The sequence below is a fragment of the Oryzias latipes genome, chromosome 17, assembly GCF_053564925.1.
Source record: "Oryzias latipes strain Hd-rR chromosome 17, Olatipes_Hd-rR_3.1".
NCBI classification, from domain to species: Eukaryota; Metazoa; Chordata; class Actinopteri; order Beloniformes; family Adrianichthyidae; genus Oryzias; species Oryzias latipes.
In genome coordinates, this window is record NC_136253.1 from 20,757,548 (window position 1) to 20,780,835 (window position 23,288).

The window sequence follows — 23,288 nt, forward strand, 5'->3', positions numbered from 1 at the left end:
CAGAAATACCAAATGTTGCAGTTCTCCAAATGGTCACTGTGTGAATGTTTCAGACAGGAGAAAATTCTCATAACATGCTGAGATGAAGAAAAATCTGATTTTACACTGAGATTAATTATATTTCTTTGTTTATTGAAAAAAAAAGTTTTAATATGGGGGAGGGTAATCAGTCGTTTCAATTTTAATTAGAGCTGTATTTTCTGCATTATTGGGGCTGTGTCTTTTTATAAGCACGTTGGTGGACCCATGGGAGATTCAACAAAACTCTCCTTTTACTTCATCTAGACAAATATTAAAACATAGTTTTAACAACTTTTATAACGTCCACATGAACAATGCAAGCTTTATTTGCAGGTATGAGTTTAGGCCTCATTTTCTGCATCAGTTTATTTTCTGTTGTTAAAATAGTCACGCAAATAGTTCAGGATGGCTTTAATCACGATTTAGTAACCCGACGACAGCTTCTCCTTGCAGAGAAATCAAAAGAAGTGGCCCCACAGCTTAAAAATGTTTTGTGGCTGTCTGCTGGGGGCAGGGAGGTGGCATCAGGGGACGGCAGCCATCAGGGGACGGCAGCCACGTGACCACGGCTGTGGGGATTGGCGGAGCGCAAATGTGACATCACAGAGCCTCCCACTCCCTCCCCTCCTGGCCCAGTCTCTCCCCGCTCCTCTCCTCTCTCCCTCCTCTGCCTTTCCTCAGCATCCCCCCTCTCGGAGATGGCGTTTGTCGGTGTTGCTCAGGCATCTGGGGCCTAGTCTGCACGGATTGCATCCCCTTCCAGCTGGTTATTTTTATTTTTTAGGGTTAAGGGGACAGGCTGCGTCCTTCATTACTTGTGCACCCTTGCAGCTCTCCCATTGCCCTCTTCTTCTCTGTGAGGGGCGAGCTGGGAGTCAGGTCCTTGGAGAGGATTCGGAGGAAATTGTGCGGGTGGTGGTGATTTGGCGACAGCATGCCCTGCCCAGGCTGCCCCTGACCGGTCAGATCTCTCCCTGTCCACCGCCTGCGCAGCAGAGGGCAACATAGGATGAAAATCTGCAACCATGATGCAAGGTAAAAAGCCTGTGCCATGTTTTCCACGCCTCATCCCCCTGCGTCCTCCTCCCGTCCTCGTGAGTCCTGCTGGGCCGTTTAAAGCTTGTGAAGCCATTGATGTGATCTGTCACGCTGTGTGGAGCAACTGAGGGGCATGATCAGTCTAACGATCCCTGGGCTGTGCGTGTCCCACTGCGTGACAGATCTTTATTTATTTATTTTAAGGAGTGGTGAAACTGAGTAAGGAAACGAGCCCCAGAGCAGGCAATTCTTGTGTGGCTTCATGTTCGGATTACAGTTGTGTCCTTGGCAGAAATCTGTGGCACAACTCTGCTGCAGCTCTGACAGCGACAACTACATTTGAAGGACACCAGAAATAAGAGCTGGATGAAGGAAAAGTGCACCACGCAGGAGAAAATAAAAAGAAAGAAAGAAAAATAAGGCAGTTGTGGCTGCAAGAACAAGAATCATGAATGGCAAGCAGGGCCTTTCCCATGCATTCAGTCCCATGTGGCAGTGCAAGGTTGGCATTATTAGCTTTGGGTTCTGCTGTCAGCCTGCTATCTTCACCTGGATGGTGAACGCCACACCGATGCCACAAACTCCTCACACCCTTTACAAAACTTTGTCAGGTATGATGACTAACTAATTTGCTTTGTTCTAAGCAGTCTGACTCCAAAAGTTTGTGTGAGATCATCTCATGCTGGTTGGTGCATTTTCAACAACTCTTTGATAAAAGCCATGAAGGTTTGGAAGGAAATGTTTTCTGTTGTTTGCTGGCAACACTTTCTTTCTTGCCTGAATGGCAAACTTGATGACTGCAAGAACAACAAACAAAACTGTATGTTTTTTGGTTATCTTCTTATTTTTATTCTCCTTTCGGCTTTTCCCTTCAGGGGTTGCCACAGCAAATCAGCTTCCTCCATCTAACCCTGTCTTCTGCGTGCCCTCCTCTAACACCAGCTACCTTCATGTTTTCCTGCATCCATACACCTCCTCCTGTCATAATGGACAAAACGACCATTTAATCAGATTCAGTTTTAAACATATATGATTAATAAGAGGACTTAGATCATCAGCGATTCTTTACTACTTTTTTAGTTTTAAATGCTGGTTTTAGGAAGTGCTCAATAACGTATGCGTGCAAACCAAATTTTAGAGGAAAAATGGATTTGTGTTAAAGGAAAACCTAAAGAATTTTAACCTTAACGTTGTATTTTAACATCATTGCATAAATAATGCAGCAAAGGTTTAAAATAAGAAATGAAAAATTCTAAATTATATCTGCTCCAGTTTTCAGATTGGTTGGACGGAGGTTCTGTTTACTGCAGTCTTGCGTCTTGTCTTCTATTTAGAGGTGTTGTGTTCATGAGTCTTTGGTGTTTTATAGTTGGGCTTTGATGTCATCTGCAGCAAAGGTCAACCAAATGTTTGACATATTTTTTTTTAATGACATTATGTGCTCTTTATATGAAAGATGAGGACTGCAGACGGGTCCATTCACCATTTGGACTCCTCCAAGAGGAAGACACACTGTTGTATTGTCAGTTTCACTCTGTGGTTTTGCATTGCCGTGCACAGGTGCACATTTATCTGGACTTATGCACCCCAAAATATAGCATCATAGATGCATGCGTTTGAACTGAGTACACTCATCAGCTTGGAGGACATAGTGTCCCTGATTACCGACAAGAATGCTAAATCTCCACTTGCCTATTATGACACTAGTTTTATTTTAATGTGGACTTCAGGACTCACTGGTGCTTCTGTTAAAATATGGATTCATTTTTACTAATTTAGCTTTAATTAACATCTACAGATGAAGAATTACATTAACTCAGAGTAATTTCATGTCCAATGAATATCAGCCTTGTTCCTTATACTAAGGATTTCTCAGTTTTTTCCCCTAAATCTTTTGATGACGTTCTGCACTGTAAGATTTCCAAAACCTTTAAAGGCTGATTAAAAAAAAAATTGATCTATTGTAAAAGCGCTCCTCGGACATATGGCTTCTGCAAAGCAGCAGTAGTTCGTTAAATTTCACCTCTGAGTTATGGGTGGGAGCATTGGTGTGGAGCAACCCCACCCCCCATTCCCATCTCTGTTGCTGAGAGCTCTTCGTTTACGTGTTCTCCCGCTAGCTTACAGCCCCTCACAACCACAACCTAAAGTTACCGGTGCAACAAAAGAGGTGAGCAATTTTGGAGCTATCCAACAATCCAGGTTTTAGCCAGATGCCAGAGGAAAACAAATACGTGTATGGATCTATTTGATGCACTTGCAGTCAAGTAGATCCAAGTGCATCAGAATGGAGTGGAGCAGGGAGCTTGGGGTCTACCCACGTCACAAATTTTCGAACAGCATTTTTCCAGCTGCATTTTTATTCACAACGATTTGAAAAAAGAAATACTCAGAAATGCAATTTTGAGCTTAGTTTGACTAAATGTCTCCCATCATGAATCAAATGAATAAAAAGACCAAAAAACAGTTTTCATTGAAGTAGGTCTTCAAAGATTCCTCAATGTTTTTGCTAGGGGTGTCCCGATATGCGTCCCAGGATACGATATATATCACAATATTTTACCAAAACACATTTTCTTTTCTTTTTTTATGAGCATGACTAAGAAAAAATTTACCTGAATATTAATACGTCTTTCATTGTAATAAAATGGTAAAAGTTATTGTATTTAATGATCACAATGTTAAGCACTCAGCTGTATCTCACATACAAGTTGCTTTTACCCAAGCAAATTCATGGTGCTTTTATTTTGATAACTTAAAATGTATTTATTCTTAAAGGGAACAGTCAACATTGTCTGGTTTCCACAACAACACATTTTTCAGTAAAAGGAAGAGAATAGAGAAAATATGATCCTTAACCACTAAGGTTCTAATAGTATGATTGAGGAAATAAAGTGTTGTTTATTTTCAACATTGTGGCTAAGATGCTTTATTTTCATGACAGTCTGAACTGCAGCTGCAGCTCCACTTTCTCACACGCCAAAACATGGATTTCACCGCTCATCGCCACGACGTGGGCCGTTTAACAGAGCGTTGTGCACATTACTCTGATTCATCAGATCGCTGAACTACAATCTATTGCTGTGAGGTTCTGCAGAACTTTGGCCCGCTTTACCGACAGCATGTTGGCTGGTGCTCCGTGCATTAGCCTCTGTGCTCCAATGCTTCACTCGTTCTTATCTGAGCAGACTACAAAGCACAACAATCCGTGTTTTTATATGATACTGGCAGCAACATGGCACAGAGTTTCGGTTCGGTAAAAGTAAAAACTACCGGTAAGTATTCTATGTCTCATAACAACAAAACAAGCTGGTTTTAGCAGAGATCTTGTAGTTGTTTTGTGTGGTGTAGAGCTGCTCAAAGGGCTCAGTGTGCTCTTCCGCCAACTTGCGGTGGGGGGTTTAAGTGGAAAACAAGAGTCAGGCGCTGAAGGACGCTCATAAATAATTAAATAAATATCGTCCCGATAGCATTTTAGGTCGATATAAATATCGGCAAAAGAAATATTGCGATATATTGCTGAATAGGTTTTTTCCTACACCCATAGATTTTACCCTCTTGTTCTTTGGAAATCATCTGTCCATAAGAGAGTCTGGCTCTCTAAGAAATTTATTTTTAACTAAATCATCAAACAAATATGACACAAATGAACCTGGTTAGTTTTTAGATGTTTTCTCAGATGCGCTCTACAAAACTGATCTTGCGCTTTTGGTCGCCCCGTCCCAACTATACATAGATCGGTAGAGGGGATCAACCGCAAAACAACCTTTTTACTTATTGTATAAAAGTGTGAACACTTTTCAGTTTAAACCTCTCCTGTATTCTGTTGTGAAATTGTTGAGTCTTGTGATTTTTGGCGATTAGTTTAGACTTAAACTAATTAAAAATATGTGATAATCATTTTTCCATTAATACAGCATTAGAAACTATAAGTTTGCCTGACAGCAAGTGACTTTTTCTGTCAAAATAATTTTAAAAAGTTTGGAAAAAATGGGACAACTTTATATTTGACTTGTTGAAGTTCTTAACTTCCCACAAATTCCAGCCAAAGCTGTTAATTATGACAATTCCTTTGTTTAGCGACGGCCTCTTCAGGCTGACTGTGTCGCTGGCTTACAAAAACAAAGAGTCCAACTTAATTACAAAGAGATTTGTGCGTCAATTTGCTGTCAGGCCACCTTAAAACTAGAGAAAAGGGTCTGTATGAGAGCGTGGAGCTAGGTACCATTACATCACGGACCCAGACATGTCCTTTAGAGACGGGACAGGATATGATGAGAAGGGATGTCCAAGCACAGCCTTCACGTTCGCTGTTTTCCTTTTGGATTGTTAACAATTCTGTTTGCGTGAGGATTTCCTTGGGTACTCTATTTAAGCCCAAAGTAACTGAGTAAAATAATTATTAAACTATAGCACATATATAAAGAAAATATCTGACAGTAAGACAGTAAATGTGCTTTTCTGAAATATTCTTTATTCAGATTGTTGGGAATCTGGTGAAGACAAACAAGTGCAGGTGGAAAAAGCTTGTAGCTATCATGGTCGGGCCACAAACTCCCTGTTCTGCTCCATTCTCAATGATCCACTTGCAGACAAATAGATCCATGCACATCTTTGTTTTCCTCATCTAAGCTGGAATCCGTACTGCTGGACAGCTCCGATAATGCTCACCATTTTTGTTGCACCAGTAATGTAATGTAATGTATGCTAGTGGGAGAGAGTGCAAACACAGGGATGATGGGATATCTGTCCTGGCCACAATTTCGAGGCAACTTTATAATGAATTATTTCTGCCCTGCAGTCCTAGAAAATAACAGTTTTTTTAAATATGGCTTAAATATGGCATAATCATATTTAAAAGACCACTGGGAACACTTTTGATTGTTAGGGGGCCTCACAGTAACAAACACTGATAAGTGTTAGTGTGAGAGTACTTTTTGTCTTTTTAGTAAGCTTTCGGTGATGTAAATCAACAAGCTGGTATAAAAAGCAGCATCGTAGTCTTAGTTTTTTTGCCATATTGCTCTATTTTAACAGGCAAGAGTGTTTCTCTGTCCTGTTTGTTGCTTTAAGGTGCATTCAGGTGACGTCTGACTGCAGGAGGGACACAAAAGGCCTAAACTGTTCTTTTGTTTTTCTGCTTTAGGACTGAAAAACCGAACCAGGAAAGCCCTGGGTTTACGAAAAAAAGAGAAGGACACAGACTCGTGAGTTTGACCCGACACCCACTCGACAATCACTCAATCATAAAATGTAAAGTAAATGCGGGATCGGAACAGAAGATTTTTGGGCTGTAACTACACTTAGGAAGACTTACAACTACCTATTTTCTGAATCCCTTTTGGGGTCACGGGTTGCCTGAGGCTATTGCAGCTACTGTTTGCCAAAGGCGGGGTACAGCCTGGACAGGTCGCCAGCCCGTTCCAGAGCTTAACAAGGCATGTTTTTGTAAAAAGAATGTATATTTAGTGTTCAAGGGGAACAAAACTGTAGATTTAAGGAGGTCAAATCAACACTGAACATATTTTCTGTAATTTCTGTTCTTATGTTTTTTTTTACGCTTACATCCCTGACAGGAGCTCACCTGACAAAGAAGGAGGTGGCAAGAAAGGAAATGTACGTAAAGGTTTTCCTTCAGCTTTGTTTTCCAAATATGAACAAAGATAGATAAGAGAGGACAGTCACAAAGATGTTACAGTAAATAGTAAAAGTAAAACACAAGTTGCTGCCACATTCTGCAGCAAATCCATTAAAGATGCTATAGAATCATTGTAATAGATGTGTACAAAAAAACACAATATATGTAATATAACATTGATAGAAATGATCCTCCTCTTTTTCACATTTTTTTTTAATTTTTTTATTTTTAATACTAGAAAAAGGCAAATGGGGCTCCTAATGGTTTCTATGGGGAGATCGACTGGGACAGATATGTGAGTCTCTTTTCTTTCTTCAGTTCCACCCTAAATTTCTCTCTTTTCACGAGAGGCTTTACTAAATAAATTGCATGGGGGGAATGGCAGCAACGTGTGGTGTGAGTCGACAAGAGCTTAAGCCAGGAAGTAGAGCGTCTCGATGATAGAAATCTACATTTCTGTAAGCTGGGGGCGCAGTGGGAATGACCATGCTCTCCTCTCTCCACAGGCCTCTCCTGACGTGGATGAGGAAGGTTTCAGCCTCCGGCCTGGGGATGGAGGTGATGATATCTTTTCACAAAGTATGAATAAAAAAAAAAGTCAAAAAACAGATCAATAATTACACCCCTCGGACAAAATACTTGCAATTTTGCTTGTTGAAATTTTAGGTCGTTGCTTGGCCTCGCTTGGTCACCCCGGTAAAAGTTTTCCAGATGCTTTGCTCTCCTCCTTATGCAATGCTCTACTTTAAAATGCTGCTGAAAACTTCCCATCCCAGTTATTTCTCTTTAACCTTGTCTACCAGCTTCCAAAGAAAAGCATTTTTTGTCCTCCAGTGACTCGGAAGAGGACGAAGATAGAAAGAAGAAGTTCAAAATCCGGATCAAACCGCTGGTGTCGGACAGCCCCAGACGCATCCCTCCATCCATGGATGAGCTGAAAGCCTCAGTGGGGGGCCTGGCGCTCTCCCCTTCTCTGGTGAGCCAACACGACACTCTAAGAGTACACAGGTTCATCCAATGTCACCATCTTCTTACCACTCGTCTCTTTTCTCCTGACTTGTCTTTCTTTTCTGTAGAAGAGAAGTCCGGTAAGCCAGTAATGTGTTTTCACAGCTGTATCACTGCCAAGACAGATTGCATGGCATGTGCCCACTTGGTGGAAAGGCCTTAATAGTAAAGGTCCTTCTTTCTGCATGCCGTTTTAATGTATTTGTTTTTATGCATTTGTTATTTTCTATTCAAGTCCAGCTTTACTTAAACCTGTTTGGCAAAGCACAACGCAAAGTAAACATAGCACAAATGCATGTCCACACCAGACTTCAGCTGGTTCTGGTCCACTGGATCCTGGATGTTGTGGCCTGTGCTGCATTTTTAAGGCTTTGCGGTTTTAAGTAAAGAGGTGTGCTGTGTAGCCTTTTAGTTGGTGTCCATTTGACTGATTTGTCACTCACTCTCTGACCCAGGTCTGTTCTCTCTTCCTTTTTGCTGGTCTCAGAGACGCAGTCCGGTGAGTTTCTCCCTCCATCTGCAGGATGACAGCCTGAAACAATGCTTTCTAATCTAAGTTGGCTGACCGGTTTTAAAATGGGCTATGGGATATTTAAGCAAACCTGTGGCCGTCCAGCGTCTTTCTAAAACTGATTCAATATCAGGAGTTAGTCCTAAAATGAAAAAAAAAGTTTTTTTCACAATTCTCAAATATTTGTTGCTTTATTTAGTTCAGAAAAATAATTAACAATGGACACCATGTCTATTATCTTTACTGATTAGTATTTTTCTCTCTTTTCAGAGGCAGATAAAAAGGAATTTGTCATGTGAGTACATCCCTTTATGGATAACCAAAAACATTCCTCATAATCTAAATTTTGACTGCATTTGGTAATTATTTCTGAAGGTGCATGTGTTTGCTTTTGTTTGTGACAGGCGAGGAAATTGCAAGACCCCGACGTTCGACCCCGACACCGATGGCGGCTCCTGAAATGCAGAGGTCTGGCGTCCTTCTGAATTGAGCACTTTTCCCGACTGTTGGGTCTGTGACAAAGCAGTTTCTGATGTTCCATTTTCTGTTTCCAGTGACTCGTCACAGCAAACCGTTCTTCCTTTGTTTGGGTTTGGGTTTCCTTCAGACAGCAGACAAAGCAGATATGATGGTTTGTCTTCTCTTCAGTCAAATGCAAAAGAAAGCCAACGTTTTTGCCTGGTCTTTATACGTTATAAAAGTATACTGATAGCATTAGTTCACAGATTCGTTCACAAATCCAATAAGAAGCCCTGAGGTGAATTCAATTACAGGGACAATAATAAGCCCCCCAGTAGGCTGCAGCTTCAATAGGATTTCCACGTTTTCTGTTCTAGACAACAAAACATCCATTCATTGTAATTGCTGTCGCTGAACATGCTATATAGTCTTTTTCAGACTGTTTTTTATTTCATCAAACTTAGTTAAAAAATTTCAAAAGTGTAAATTACTCAAGATAGTTGTCAATCTTCAAGTGAAATCCACCTTCGTCACAGGTTATGAAATTATTAGAAAGAAATTCAAATACTCTAATAGACCCTGCAGATACTTTGCTAGCATGTTCAATGTTACAGCTTCAGTCCAGTGCCAGGGCCATTGGCAACCCCGCCCCTCTTCCCCTTCTTGTTGCCGTGAGCTCATAACATGGAGCTTGTGGCGTCCAGCGTATTTTCTAGGTCACAAATAAGCTCTTCTTCAAACACCACATTCAGAAATTCCATTGTAAATTTAATTTTCGTAATACATTTCAGAAAAGTCAAGCATGGTGGTGGAAGGCTGATGATTTTGGCTTGCTCTGTTTTACTCAGCAAAAAAACTCAAAGGTAATTAAGAGGAAGGCGCATCTGTACTTGGCACTGTAGTGTTCTAAAAACTGACAATTGATCAAAACTAAATATTTTCAAATTTTAAAAAGTCAAACATCTGAGCAAAAGCAAATGACCAAGATTTCAAAAGATCCCATGAGATAACAGAAAAAAACATTTGCACATGGACTTTTTAAACTTTTTAAAAATAATATTGTGTTTTGCAAAATTCTGTTCGAGTAACAGCTGTTTGCTTTCCCATTGCAGTGGTACCAGGGTGTGTCAGAGGAGAATCTCGACCTCGTTCTGAATCCCAGCTGAGCAGAGGTTTTCCAACAGGAGGTGAAGCTGATATGAATGGATCACATCGATGCAGGACTTGTGTGTTTTTACAATACCTCTGAATTCTTTCTGTCGCTGCAGCCCCTCCTCCTCTTCCTCCTAAAAACATTCCATCGAGAAGCCAATATGGCTGCCCTTCAGACTTTGCAGGTAAATCTCTGTCACTCGTGATGGGTTCAAAGTCACGGATCGCTGTGACCCCGCCCCCTTCTTTGTTATCGCAGTTGATCTACCCAATGGCAGGGCAGCTCGCAGCTCTGCCCCCATCTACCTGAACGCCCTCTCCCCAGCCTCTTACCGAAGCTCTCCGGCCCCCGACCTGGACGACGTGTTTGGCCCCGTGGACAGTCCCCACACCCGTGAGGACACTGCATCTCCCAGATGGGTCACTTTTACGGACGACAGACCTCCACCGCCGGATGAACCTGCCCCCCCACCACCACCTGACTCACCTCCCCCAGACACACCCTCATCCACCCCTTCAACTCCTTGTTTCTCTCCGGGACCACCACCAAACGAACCCCCTCCTTTTCCCCCACCATTTTCCCCCAGGTCGCCTCCTCCTCCTTTTATGCCCCTGGACTCTCCGCCCTCCATCGTGCTTGGACCCCCCCCTCCAGATGAGCCAGCCCCTCCCCTGCCCCCCGACTTCTCACCCAGTAGCTCCCTCCCCGTATCCCCTGATGAGGAGGCAGTGGACGAGGAGGTGCTTCAGTTTGCAGGGTACGCTTCCTCAGCTCCCCCCACCAGCTCCATCACCCCACTGCCAACGGAGCCGAGGTCTCCTCGAGCAGGAGTCACGTCCCCACTTGTCCACGGGGTTGTGGGGGGAAAACGGACTCCAGAGGGGGTGTATCAGAGAGACAATATACCTGACATGACAGGCTCTCCCAGGGAGCTGACACCCAGCTTCAGAGGCACACCCCCTCCTCTTCCTCCAACCACCTACAGGTCCATTATGTCTTCTCCGGGCCCACACTCAGGCAGCAGTGAGTCCTCTGACCTTTTCTGGGTTCATTTACAATCTATTCTTGATTTACTCATCTCTGTGAGGCAGGCAAAAAAATACCTTCTACCCATTTCGGGTCATTGCCTTTGATGAATTTGTGGATGATTCTAAAAGGAGTAAATAGAAATAGATATTCTAAGCACACCCAATTTAGTTTATCAAACCTGTAATGGGATTATGGGCACAGTTTTGTGCATATATTTCACATGTTTAAAAGGCAAGTGCAGAATGGCACAACAGCTGAAACATTTGCTGTTGTTGTTCTGAGGCAGAGGGGAAGTTGTCACATAATCCAGGAGAGTGTTTCTTCTCTGCTCATGTAAATACTTTGGAATGCTAAAGGCAAATACTTTAGGGGGCACTGGCTGTAGCATCTCAAATCTTTTCGCTTCTGGCTGACTTACTGTAAGGACTGATGCAATGATGGTCATTAAGGCTGACATGAATCCTCCTATTTTCCTCTTTTGTCAAGGTCACATTTTCACTTTGGATGATTCTTTAGCCTACAGTTCTCTCCTTTTTTGTCCGTCTCTTCTGCGGTCCTCTTTCTCTTCAAGCTCAGGATGTTGTGCTATAGAACAGATGACTTTAAGGTGCTCTCACCGTCACTTCTAACCCCTCTCTGACATCTCTTTTGAAAGCCTTATTGTACATCATCAGTGCAGATGCAGTCTGGTCATCAATGAGCTGGGTAACCTCCCTTAGACCCACGCTGATGAAAATCATGTTTTGGGTGTTTTTAAACAATAATAATGAGTATATAATGAATAATAATGAATAAATCCATGTACTTTTTTGTTTTCCTTGTCTCAGTTGGCATCCGGCTCAAAACTGTACGGCTGGATAGCTCCAGTATTGCTCTCCATTTTTTTTTGCCCCCGTTAATGTTAGGTTGGGGGTGGGAGGGGCTGTAGGCTAGCAAGAGTGTAAACAGGTAGATGATGGGAAATGGGGGCAGGGTTGTTCCGTGCTTGCGCCTACGATTCAGAGGTGAATTTCTACTGAACTACTGCAGCTCTGCAGAAACTATGCCTGCTCTTGTTTCTGAAAAGAATTCCCACCTGGTGCATAGAAGATGTCAGACTATCTTTGAGGGCTGCAGTCCTTGGGCTCATTCTCTACTCTCCATTGCATTGACAGGACTTGTACAGTACTAATCCTCATTCAAATACAATGGTTTGTGCCCGTTAGGCACTGCAGGTTCATTAGGGATCTGAAATCTGGGCCATTTGATTGTGGACAATGGTAATTTCAGACACATACTAACATCACCTGCTGGCAAGCAGCTTCTCTGATTCTATGGTTATTTCCATTTTCATACCAAATGTCCATAACCTTAAATTTTTATTGAGACAACGCGGAAGCTTAACTACAGATTTTATCAGAGCAAACCATGACATTTAGAATGGTATTGTCTGCCCAGATGAGACACGACTGGAGGTCTTTAGTCACGAAGCACAACACAGCAAGTGAACGCTAGGTGTCTAACACAGAGGTGGAAGGGTGATGATATGGGCTTGTTGGACTGCCGATTCCACCATAAACTTCATTTGTATGTTAATCAGAATGTTCTGAATTCATATGTGATTTGAAAAGGTGTGTCCAAAAAGGATTAATACAACAGCTTGTGAAGAACAGCTGCAAACAATGTTAGTTATGACAGAAGAACATCAAAATAAAACTGTAACATTTTCCCCATGAATCACAGAAACTTCTGAGAGCTCGGCTACTTCTTCCCTTCATCTGACAGCTGAAAAGTTAGTTGAAGCTAACAATGTAAAACTTCTTACTCAGTGCAGTTTTAACCAGAGATCCTGGTTCTTTATGCAGGTCCTTCATCTCCAGTTCGTCCAACCACTCCTCAGTCTCGAGGCAGCCCGATCCCTCCACCTCCTCCTCCTCGCCCGTCTTCAAGACCAAAGCTGCCACAAGGAAAGCCAATCACAGACCTGGTACTCATGCCAAGTCCCCCTTTCTATTTGATCTCTTTTGGTTTTGCCATCACTCTCCATTTTTCTACTTATTTTCCTCAGTCTGATGTGTTTTTTCCTTTCTCAAAGTGTCTTTTCAGTTTTAATCCGAACGTGTCTTGTTCCGTCCTTAGAGTCGGTCGTTCAGTCCGCCAGTTTCAGGCAGCCCTCCGCCTTTTGCACCCCTGGCCAGAGCAGAGAGCTCTTCTTCCATCTCCTCCGTTACCTCGCACAGCGCGGCGTCCACTCCCACCTTAGGGAAAGACCTCAACATGCCCTCCACAGGTATGCGGACTGCATGTTTAGGTGCTTACCTTCATTCAGCATCACATCTCACTTTCAGTCCATGTGTTGTCTGTGCCTCGTTATCATGGCCTTGTCCCTCTCCGTGATTTTCTCCCTCCTCTGTCTCTGCAAACTCAGAGGCCTCACAGCCTCTGCTTTGGTTTGACCATGGCAGGTTTTATTTTGCCTTTGAAGGTAAGTTGAGCATAAGTGCAAAGACTTCAATCCTTCTGTTTCTCCCCTATTGAGTTTGCTTAAGTACATCCCATTCTGTACTCTTTTTGAACCCAGTCTCATAAAAGACACTAATACTTCTTTATTTTGGTTATTTTTACACCCTTTCAGTGTAAGGCATGATTAAACTTTTCAGCAAAGTATAAAAAAACAGTGTAAAGCTCCAAGTGATGTTGTTGGGCTTTTATTTTGTTTTTTAGGGTGCTCAAGGGGACCCAGTCCACTCACCATGGGACCCCAGGACACTTTACCTGTTGCAGCTGCATTCACAGAAACCATTAATGCCTACTTCAAAGGCGCCGACCCCAGCAAGTATGCCCACATCCAGCATGTCAAACTCATAAAAACACTTTAAATCCTATGAGTTCTTTTGTTACCGTAATGAAAACCTAAAGAAGACACACATGGCTGACTTTGTGTTCAGGGTGAATCTTAATTCCATCCTTTAAATCTGTGCTTTTACTTATCTTTGTTATGGCGGGATGGTGGGAGGAAACACAAGAGTAAGGAGAAACATAAATGATACTATGGAGGAGGTCTAAAACCTTAATAAACCTAAAAAATACCACAGATCTGAGACAAAAACTCAAAAAACCAAAAGAAACTTGGTTCTCAGTGTTGGTACTGAATAAAAACCTTGGGGGAACAATAGTTTGTTTTCTAAAGTTATTAGTTAGAAATTGGTTAGAAAATTAATTTTTTACTAATGGCAGTCAGTGAATGATTCGTCCACTTGTTCTTCTTTTTAATCCAGAGGTGCAAACAATAAAATAAACTGTTTATGTCATTATTTATTAGTGAATAGGACATCCTATTTGACTTTACATACCAGTGTGTAATTGTAAAAACTGGCTGCAATAACAGGATTCTGAAGATGCTAACAGTTTTCATAAAGCATCATTGAAGATGATCAAGAAAGATGCAGACATTTACAGTATTTCATTCATCAATCTTTCTCTCTAGAAGTTATTGGTGGAAATGAGAACAACCTTAAACTAAAAGGAGCCATAGATTGTTTCTGAATTTAACAAATACGTATTTAAAAAAATGATTAGAATAGAAACGGACTTGTGAAAGAACCAAACTTTTAGTGAAACTAAACGCTACCATCAGTCTCCTTTCTTACTGTACCTCCATTTTCCTTTTCTTTTTGCAGCAAAACTTGGTGGTAAAAAACTATAAAAACAAATGCATCCTAAATAACAAAGTTCCCTGCCAGACAAAAATTTAATCATTCAGTTCTCTGGTTTTGTCATTTTTAGCTCAGAAAATACATTAAAATGTTTTCACACCGTTTAAGAAATACCTTTAAACATTAAGGGATACCTTTGTTGTTAACCATTTCATAAGTCATAGATTTATTATTACAAATGTAGTCTTTGATAGAAGTCCCAACATGACTGTCGGAAGAAAACTTTAACAACAGTGACCTTGGAAAGAAAAGTCAATTTTAAAGCCATTTATCAAAGACATTTTACCCTGAAAATATGTCAAAAAACTGTTAGTTTAAATCATGTTTAAGTTCAAAGGAATATAAATAATCATCTGTCCATCCATGTTTCAAACCCCCTTTGTCCAGATTAGGGTCATAGGGTCGCTGGAGCCCGCCCAGTTACTCAATAATAATAAAAGTGATTCATCCATCCATTTCGGATGCCCATCCTGCCTACTGTTGGGTGAAGGCGGGGTACACCCTGGACAGCTCGCCAATTTGTCAGAGTCACACAATATCTCACCCATACACAGACTCACTGTCACACCTTGGGACAATTTAGAATAATCAATCAATCAACCAACCTATACAGCATATTTTTGGTCAGTGGGAGGAAGCTGGAGTGCTTGGAGGAAACCCAGGAGGAGAACATTCAAACTCCACAAAGAAAGGTCCCAGCCGGGATTCAATCCAGAGTCTTCTTGCTGTGAGGCGAGAGTGCTAACCACCATGCCTTTTCAAACCTTTTTTATAAATTATACGTATGTTTTTAAAATGAAGACTTTTTCTTAACTCAACTAAAAGACTAAATGCAACAGCAAAAAGGGGATATTGTAACTTAAAATATCATTTTTGATAAGGCAAGTAAAACAATTATCTTAGTACTTAACTGAAATTGTATACAAAATCTTGCAAATACAAGGCACAGGACTAAAGGATGATTAAGATTTACCCATGTTCGGTGTAGATCTTTGCATTTTAAGTCAGAATTAGAGATTGTGTGAAGGTGTAGGCTCTGTTTGAGTCCTCCTCTTCTTTTGCAGGTGTTTGGTGAAGATCACTGGAGAAATTGTGCTTTCCTTTCCTGCAGGCATAACTAGACATTTTGCCAGTCACCCAACTCAACCCATCCTCACTTTTAGCATCAGCAACTACAATCGACTGGAGCAGGTCCTTCCCAACCCACAGCTGCTGTGCTGGTAAGGCAAGAGTTCCTGTCTAACATGACCGGCTGAGCCCAGTGCGCTGTCTTTGAATGACAAACAAGGTGTATATTTGTAGGTAACACGGTGTGGGGAGTCAGTGATGCCGACTTGTTCTAAATACATTCCTCTCATCCGCAGTGATTCCACGACAAATGTTGTGGGCACCAAGGAGTTCTGGGTAAATATGCCAAACCTGCTGAGTCATCTGAAGAAAGTGGCTGAACAGAAGCCCCAGGCCACCTACTACAATGTAGATATGATTAAATATCAGGTATGGAAGGACCTTTGGCCCATGGTAACCCATGGATTCCATCCTCGGGAGCTTCATGCTGGTGTTTTCCTCTCAGGTGTCTGCAGAGGGGATTCAGTCTACTCCTCTGAACCTTGCGCTGAGCTGGCGGAGTGATTCCACCAGCACAGACCTTAGAATAGATTACAAATACAACACCGAGGCCATGGCTGCACCAGTGCCGTTACACAACATCCAGTTCTTGGTCCCAGTAGACGCGGGGGTAGCCAAACTGCAGGCCATGGTCCCTCCTGCCATCTGGTATGAATCAAGTCTTCTATTGTTTTTGACCAAACAGTTGAGGAAGCTCTTTTAACCCTTGTGCTATCCTAGGCACTTTAACGTTGGGAGTTGGGTCATCTAGACCCACTAGACAGTGCTCTGAACCTTTTTTCTTCAATGATTTGTGATCTTCACTGGTGTCCATGGATTACATGAAATCTTTCCACCTTTATCCACCTTTGTCATGGTAGGGAGAACACGTCAATGTAAGATTGGGGTCATCTAAGATAGCACAAGGGCTAAGATAATGGAACATACTTTTATCTGCTTTTACTTTGGTTGTATTCGAACCTTCATGTAGTTTCAGTTCTCCCAATGCTATACAGAACATTGAGGTCAGCTTTTGCTTTATATGAAGTAGTAGAAGTAGAAATGGATTGAAGACCTGGAGCTCGTGGTGGGAGGATTAAGCCAGGTTGGCCCCTCTGTTGCTTCCCCACTCTGGTGTTTAAAAACTCACTCTGATGATCTTATAATTATGCAATTTTTAGCCAAAATTAATGTTTTCTAGGTCATAGTTAATTAGAAATTCGCCTCCAGAGCAAACCAGCCCCTTACCCTCCCCATTGTGGTCCAACCAGCGTATTTTCTACGTCACAAAATTGATCTTTTTCAAACTGCATTTTTTTCTTCTGCTCCTGATTCACAATGATTTGAATAAAGAAATACTCAGAAATACAATTTTGAGCTTAATTTTCTTTACATCTTAGAACATGTTAAAAACAGGATTTCCATCCAAGTGGGTCTTTTAGGGAATTTGCCCAGGTCCTCCACAGATCCAATTATTAAGGTTTAAATTAGGAAGTGCATGAGTGGAAACAGCTATTTCTCAAACTCTCTATAAAAATAGTAAAAACAATAAAACCAGAAATTAAGTCAAGCTTTTGGCTCTTTAATGCAACTATTTTAAATTAAAATCTGAAGATATAATCAAAAAAATGACATAACAACCCCCCCCCCCACCCCCTTTTATGATCTCTAAATCAATTTCACTTTCATAGTCAAAAGAAAAACATTTTTTTCAAATCTGTATTTTGCTAAATCTTCATTTTACATGTTCATTTCTTTGGCAGTCAAAAGTCTTCTCTGATGTGAAGTTCTATTTTCTTACAGGAACCCAGAGCATCGGACCATACAGTGGAATATCTCGAGTCTTTCTCATAGGTCAGAAAACGGAGGTAAGGATGCGTTCACACTGGACTATTTGGTCTGCATCACTTATGTAAAATATGTTGCTTGGATCCCTTGAAAGTGAACTCTGGTGCAGTTTATGGCAGTGGACATGGAAAATGTAAAACCCAACTAAAGGGAGTAAAATTATGTATGTGCCCCACAACAAACAAGAAAAATGAAAGAAGGGCAATATCAATTTTAGTTTCACTGCTTTTCTATATACAGCATAATGTTCAGGGAACTAGAACGACTAGCTGTTATATTTTCCTCATCAAAGCATTTTTTGACCCTTTAACCCTTTAAAGGGGGGAGCCGTGGTGCAGAGGTAGAGCGGTTGACCTCTGATCGGAAAATCGCAGGCTCACTTCCCATTCACTTCACTTCACCATTGGTGGGTGAATGGGACTGTGACTGTAAAGCGCTTTGGTCCTTCCAAGAAGGTAGTAAAGTGCTATAAAAGTAAACGCTATTTACCACTTACCTAACCAAGCCAAAACCAATATTTTCTTTTTCCTACTGCTTATTGTGTTTGGGGAGTAATACACACAATCAATGTTTTTAGTATTACGTGCTCTAAATGTGCTCTGCTTTTTGGTCGAGCAGGCAGTTAAAAGGTTAAAGCAATACCGTCCATGCCCAAAGCAACAATCTGACTTTTCTAAAGTGAAAGCACTTTAAGCAATGTTACAGCTATATTTGCGATTATTACAAATGTTATTTTTTAAATGAGAACCTAATGTTTGCAGGAGTAGGAGCTCTCCTGGGCCGGTTCCAGATGGTTGAAGGTCCCTGTAAACCCTCCCAGCTGGCGGTCCAGTTCAGTAGCGAGGGCAGCACTCTGTCAGGGTGTGACATTCAGCTGGTTGGGACCGGCTACAGGCTGTCGTTGGTGAAGAAGAGATTTGCTGCAGGTTGAGTTTCAGAATCAGAACTGCTGGCTGACTCGCCACACTTTCAACAGTTGTTGGCTTAAAACGCACTCTAAAGCTCAACATCAAACGTTTCTTTTTGTCTTACAGGGAAATATTTGGCGGACAACTAGGGGACTTCTTTGTGAACAGAGCCAGGAGAATCAATGACTTTCGACTGTAAAGATGATGGCTATGTCTCATTTTTAGTGCACTTCATAACTCACGGAGTTGACACCGTGTTCAGTAGACTGATCCGCTGCTGAGTTTATGCAAGCAAACACAAATCATTCATTGTGTGCAAATGAAACCCTTATGTGGAGTAAAATCTGAGGAAACCCAGATCTTTGTTCTTGTCAAATGTTAAAATTGTACATTTCATGCAATGATCCAGATTCATTTAAAGTTTACCAACTGGTTGTCTTTGCATATGCACTTCAAAAGATCATTTGACAGTAAAGCCAGTCTGGTAAAGCTGAGAAACTTTGAAAAGTGAGGCAGGTGCTGCTTTGGCCATGTCGGAAAACAGATTTGAGGTCTGTTGTCAAATCTTAAGTTCCACCTCAGATTCATTTTACTTCCACTGTGTGTGACTGACTGTATTGCCGTTCAAACCGAATATTTTCTTTCATTTAGAAAAGCTCAGAAAATCTCCAATTTCATCAATTCTGTGCAAAGGGAACCGGTCTGTTTTAAACTGGAAAAAAACAAACATTATTTTGAATTTTGGATTGCTTTTGATGTGGAATCTTTTCAGTAATATATTTCCTGAACTTTGTTAAAAAATTATCCTCCATAAGATCTCAATGTGCTTATATTCAATATTTTATATATAAAAAAAATAAAAATATCAAACTAACTTTAGTTAAAAAAGACAACATCATCTTACACTGACAGTAATGTAATTCCAAACTTGGTAAAACTTATTTTTTAAATATAACTAACTCACAATGTTTTAACAATACCTAGAATCACATTCACATTTTATAAAATTGAAAGTTGTTTCAAAACAGCTTGAAACAGTTTCTAAAAGGTAATAAATGATGGTACATGTCTTTGTGACTGAACAACTGAGTGATATTTTGACAAAATTTAGTTTATGGGCAAAATTATTTTTTGGTTTTCAGAATTAGTGCCATCACAATCAATTATGACAGAGAGCCAATAGTGGCTTTGCAGTTTTATTGGGTGCTTTTACCACCTTTAATATCATTTCCTGGGTTTTAATGCCACTTATTATGATTTATGTTACGCCAAATAGAAGATTAATGATCTAGCAGCTACTGTAGACTGATCTTTTTAGAAAACTCAACCTAAAAACCATACTTTTTAGAAAGCTTTCAATATTTATGACACATGCAGAAAGATGTGAGGGTGCCATATGTTAAGGAAAAGGATCCACTGGTTTCCTGAGGAATCCTGGTTGATGCTTGTTGGAGCTGCCTTACATGCTGCTTTAAATCCTGGAAAAGTCTTTTATTGGGGTGGGGGGAGGACAAGGTTTTAACAGAGAGCTTGAGTACAGTAATATAAGTAACTAAGTCAGTTACCTCTTTTTTAACCCAATAAAATACATCCTAAACTATCAACTCTGAGGTTTTTAGTGCCACGCAAATACAAATACAGCAATACAGGTTTCTCTAGTCTGATATCATTTCAAGACAGTAAACCTAAAAAACAAAAACAAAGTGTGCAATAAGTCTGCTCATAATTCACCTACATGGAAATTTAACTTTAGCATCGTTATCTTCATACTAACCATTGGGGAAGTAGTTTGGTACATTGATCTTTGCAGCATTGCTTATGTTCACGAGTGTTATTTACCTTTTATCTGCAGCATTTCAGGGCCTACTCATGCCAGGTGATGTGTGCTGAACCGTGCCACAACACAACTGACTTCTCCTAGGCCAGTGCTCCCTTTGCTCACGACAGCTTGTGCCTGACCTTGTTTGCCACTGTTTTTATGAACCTCATACAGTAGGTGGCAGCATTTCATTTTTGGTTTACCATCAATAATAATAATTTAAAAAAAAAAGAAAATTGCAGGGACTGCTGAAAGAGGTTTTATAGGGCTAAAAGCATAATGTTTAAGTTTTTAAATGTGGTCCGTCTTTTTCCTTTTTGCTATGGTTGCTATGGTTGTGGTTTTACGTCGAGCCATTTTGGGCAAAAATTGGCATTGGGAGATTTGAAAAATCTTGCTACTGTACCTTTAGAGATCACACTAGATATGTAACCTTCTCAAAGTCTGCATTTTGTTACTGTTATCTTAAATATGGCGGAGCACAGACGTGTTGTATAAACAAACCAAGAATCTTGTTTTGAATTTGAAGTCAAGTGTGCTCTGGTACACTTTGAATGGCCTTGTCTGAACAGATCGCAGCCCTCACTTTTAGTCAAAGTAACTCTCAATTTGAACCCAATGACTCAAACTGGCATCAAATGCAACTTCCCATCTTACATCTGGTTCAAGAATACGCCAACACAGGAGCTCTTGAACGTGCTTTTAGCATATAGTGTTCACACTGGACTGTCGCTACTCAATACTAGCGCATGTCTGCCACCCACAGTTGGAAGAGGATAGGTGCGAAATATCGAAGTGGTGCAAATCTTGTGAATTTTGCTCCAGGCTTTTTTTTTTTGCAGCTCTATTCCGTCATATGAAAGACTTGTCATATTATCCTGCCCAGATGCAGTTATTAATTTCTCCTTCATGATCAATTATCAAACGGTTGGTACTTCCGTGTGTGAAAAATGCTACCCACACCAAAGCCAAAGTTGGTCAAAGTTTAAGTTTAACTGGTTTAACTTTTGCGCGTTTACTGGCTGCGTGTTTTGTACTTTGAGGCCAAAACCAGACTTAAAAATGTGCGTTGTTGCGTATGAACGGGAGACTTTTGAACGAGTAAGCCTAAAATGTGCATTTATTTTACATAGACTTCACGTTGAAAGTGGTAGCTTGAATGCATGTTTCCGAACCCGGTGGGAAAGTGGCATGATTTAAAACAGTGAGGGTGTGCTTGGTGTTGCCCATGTTGTAAGTATTAGATTTCTGCTTAAGAAGACATGGCATAGCCAGGTTGAACACAATGTGAAGCTGTGACACTGAGAGCCACAACAGCAAGACGGTTTCCTTTTTGTCTGACAAAAAGACAAAAGTTCCAAGAGTTGGGGTGCTAACTTTTGCATTTCCCTGTAGGACTGTCGGAAACATCAGAGTAACACAAAAAAAGTCTATTTATGAAAACAGCACTAATACAATCCTTGACTTATTTTCTTCCCTCAATGTCAAATAAATGTGATATTTTTTTCTAATAGCAATATTTAAAAACTTAAGTTTAAAAAGTGTACATAAAAAGTTATGGTTCAAATATTTCTCTGGGCAAATTGATGTTTCTGTGAGTGTCTCATGGTTTGTTGATGTCGGCACTCATCATGCGTTTGATTGAGAGCGCACAGCGCTCTGTTCATCTCACATGCAGGTCGACAAGAATCGTTGCTGGCCCTGCATGAGAGCTGCATTTGTCCATCGCCAGTCCCCAACAGTGAGATTTTGGGTTTGTCTCAATGCAGCTGTTGTGTACCGTGTGCTATGGGATGAGACTTATGCCTCCATTTTTAAGTCTCTTCTCACTGTTTTGATGTTAATGCACCTTCGGGAACCCATCCTCATTATACTTGGCATGTCATTGGTATACCTACAACCATGCAATGTTAGGTGTTCGATATTATCCTGTGTTTGACTGGCACACAAATCTAATTTGTGGAAAAAAGGTCATAGCTTCATGTTCATCCTTCGTGGACATCACATCGTATGGAATGTTTTGTGTTGACTTAACACTTTGGGCCTGATTATAAGACTGAATATAGTTTCTTAGAAAAGACAGATTGTTCTTTCAGCTAAAGAAGAGTTCACTTTTTTTTTTGCCTTATTTTGAACAGAGTAATATATTAGTACCTGATGTTTTCTGTAAATGTTGGTCTACAGCATTGGTGCTGTAATCGTTCACTTCATTAAAAGAGGGATTATGCAATCATCTAGTGTAAATTTCTCATCCAAAGACTTTGAAATTAAATTCATGGATTGAATAATCTAAATGGTGTCCAGCCTTATCATTTATTGGTGTGATCTTCATCTGTACATGTGTAACGAAATGATACATCAAGCTTTTGACAAAGAAGAAAAGGTAAAAATAAACATTTAAATTCAATTGTTGAATTATATTCCAAATATGCTGAATATTGTGACAGAGCCAAGTTTGACAATTTTGGAAATTAGAAGGATGGGGAATAAACAATGTAAACCTTACAAGAGGTCAACAAAAGGGTGATTACTGGCCCAGCAGCCAAATCGTATTCTTGCAATCATTATTTGAACTGCTTTTCATTCTCCAGATGTCTCAAGAGTCCACCAGTTGAAGCATCTTCCAGACAACAGAAAACCATTAACTTTATTTTAAGACAATTAGAAATGTATTTTCACTTTTTTTTTAAACAATTAAAGCTTTATTACAGAACTGATCCTTGGGTATAAAATTAATGTTTAAGTCCTCACTGTTTCCAGGTGGGAATAAATTTGTCCGAGTACAAGACATCTTGAACGTTTCTGATGCTAAGAAGGAGAAAATTATGACAACAACAAAAAACGTTTGCTTAAATCTAACAATTTAGCAAGGGAATACGAAATGTTACAAGAGTTTTGAACAACATTTTATTTTTTTAGCTTAAAAAGTGATCTTTTCCGGTCACATTTTACAATTACTTTGGCCAGCTTGTGATTTTTGCTGTTAGCAGAGCCTGGAGAGGTCGCTTCTCTGGCAGCCTTGCTGACAACACAGTACTCTCAGGAATTGGTTTT

General features: G+C 40.6%; 2 protein-coding genes across 2 annotated transcripts; both read left to right on the forward strand.

Moving 5' to 3' along the window:
• Positions 1–666: 666 nt before the first annotated feature.
• sgip1b (SH3GL interacting endocytic adaptor 1b) lies at positions 667–7,914 on the forward strand. Its single transcript, XM_023965184.2, has 7 exons — positions 667–1,056; positions 6,206–6,266; positions 6,636–6,675; positions 6,936–6,992; positions 7,204–7,261; positions 7,498–7,673; positions 7,774–7,914. Exons 1-7 carry the CDS (start codon positions 1,047–1,049, stop codon positions 7,795–7,797), a joined length of 426 nt encoding a protein of 141 aa, XP_023820952.2. The 5' UTR covers positions 667–1,046; the 3' UTR covers positions 7,798–7,914.
• On the forward strand, positions 7,779–22,528 carry LOC144981296 (SH3-containing GRB2-like protein 3-interacting protein 1). Its single transcript, XM_078935035.1, has 17 exons — positions 7,779–7,785; positions 8,161–8,204; positions 8,487–8,511; positions 8,621–8,684; positions 8,771–8,847; positions 9,788–9,862; positions 9,944–10,012; positions 10,087–10,851; positions 12,702–12,823; positions 12,976–13,126; positions 13,561–13,672; positions 15,617–15,772; positions 15,917–16,049; positions 16,126–16,328; positions 17,463–17,527; positions 18,269–18,433; positions 18,542–22,528. Exons 4-17 carry the CDS (start codon positions 8,662–8,664, stop codon positions 18,562–18,564), a joined length of 2,139 nt encoding a protein of 712 aa, XP_078791161.1. The 5' UTR covers positions 7,779–7,785; positions 8,161–8,204; positions 8,487–8,511; positions 8,621–8,661; the 3' UTR covers positions 18,565–22,528.
• The last annotated feature ends 760 nt before the right edge of the window (positions 22,529–23,288 follow it).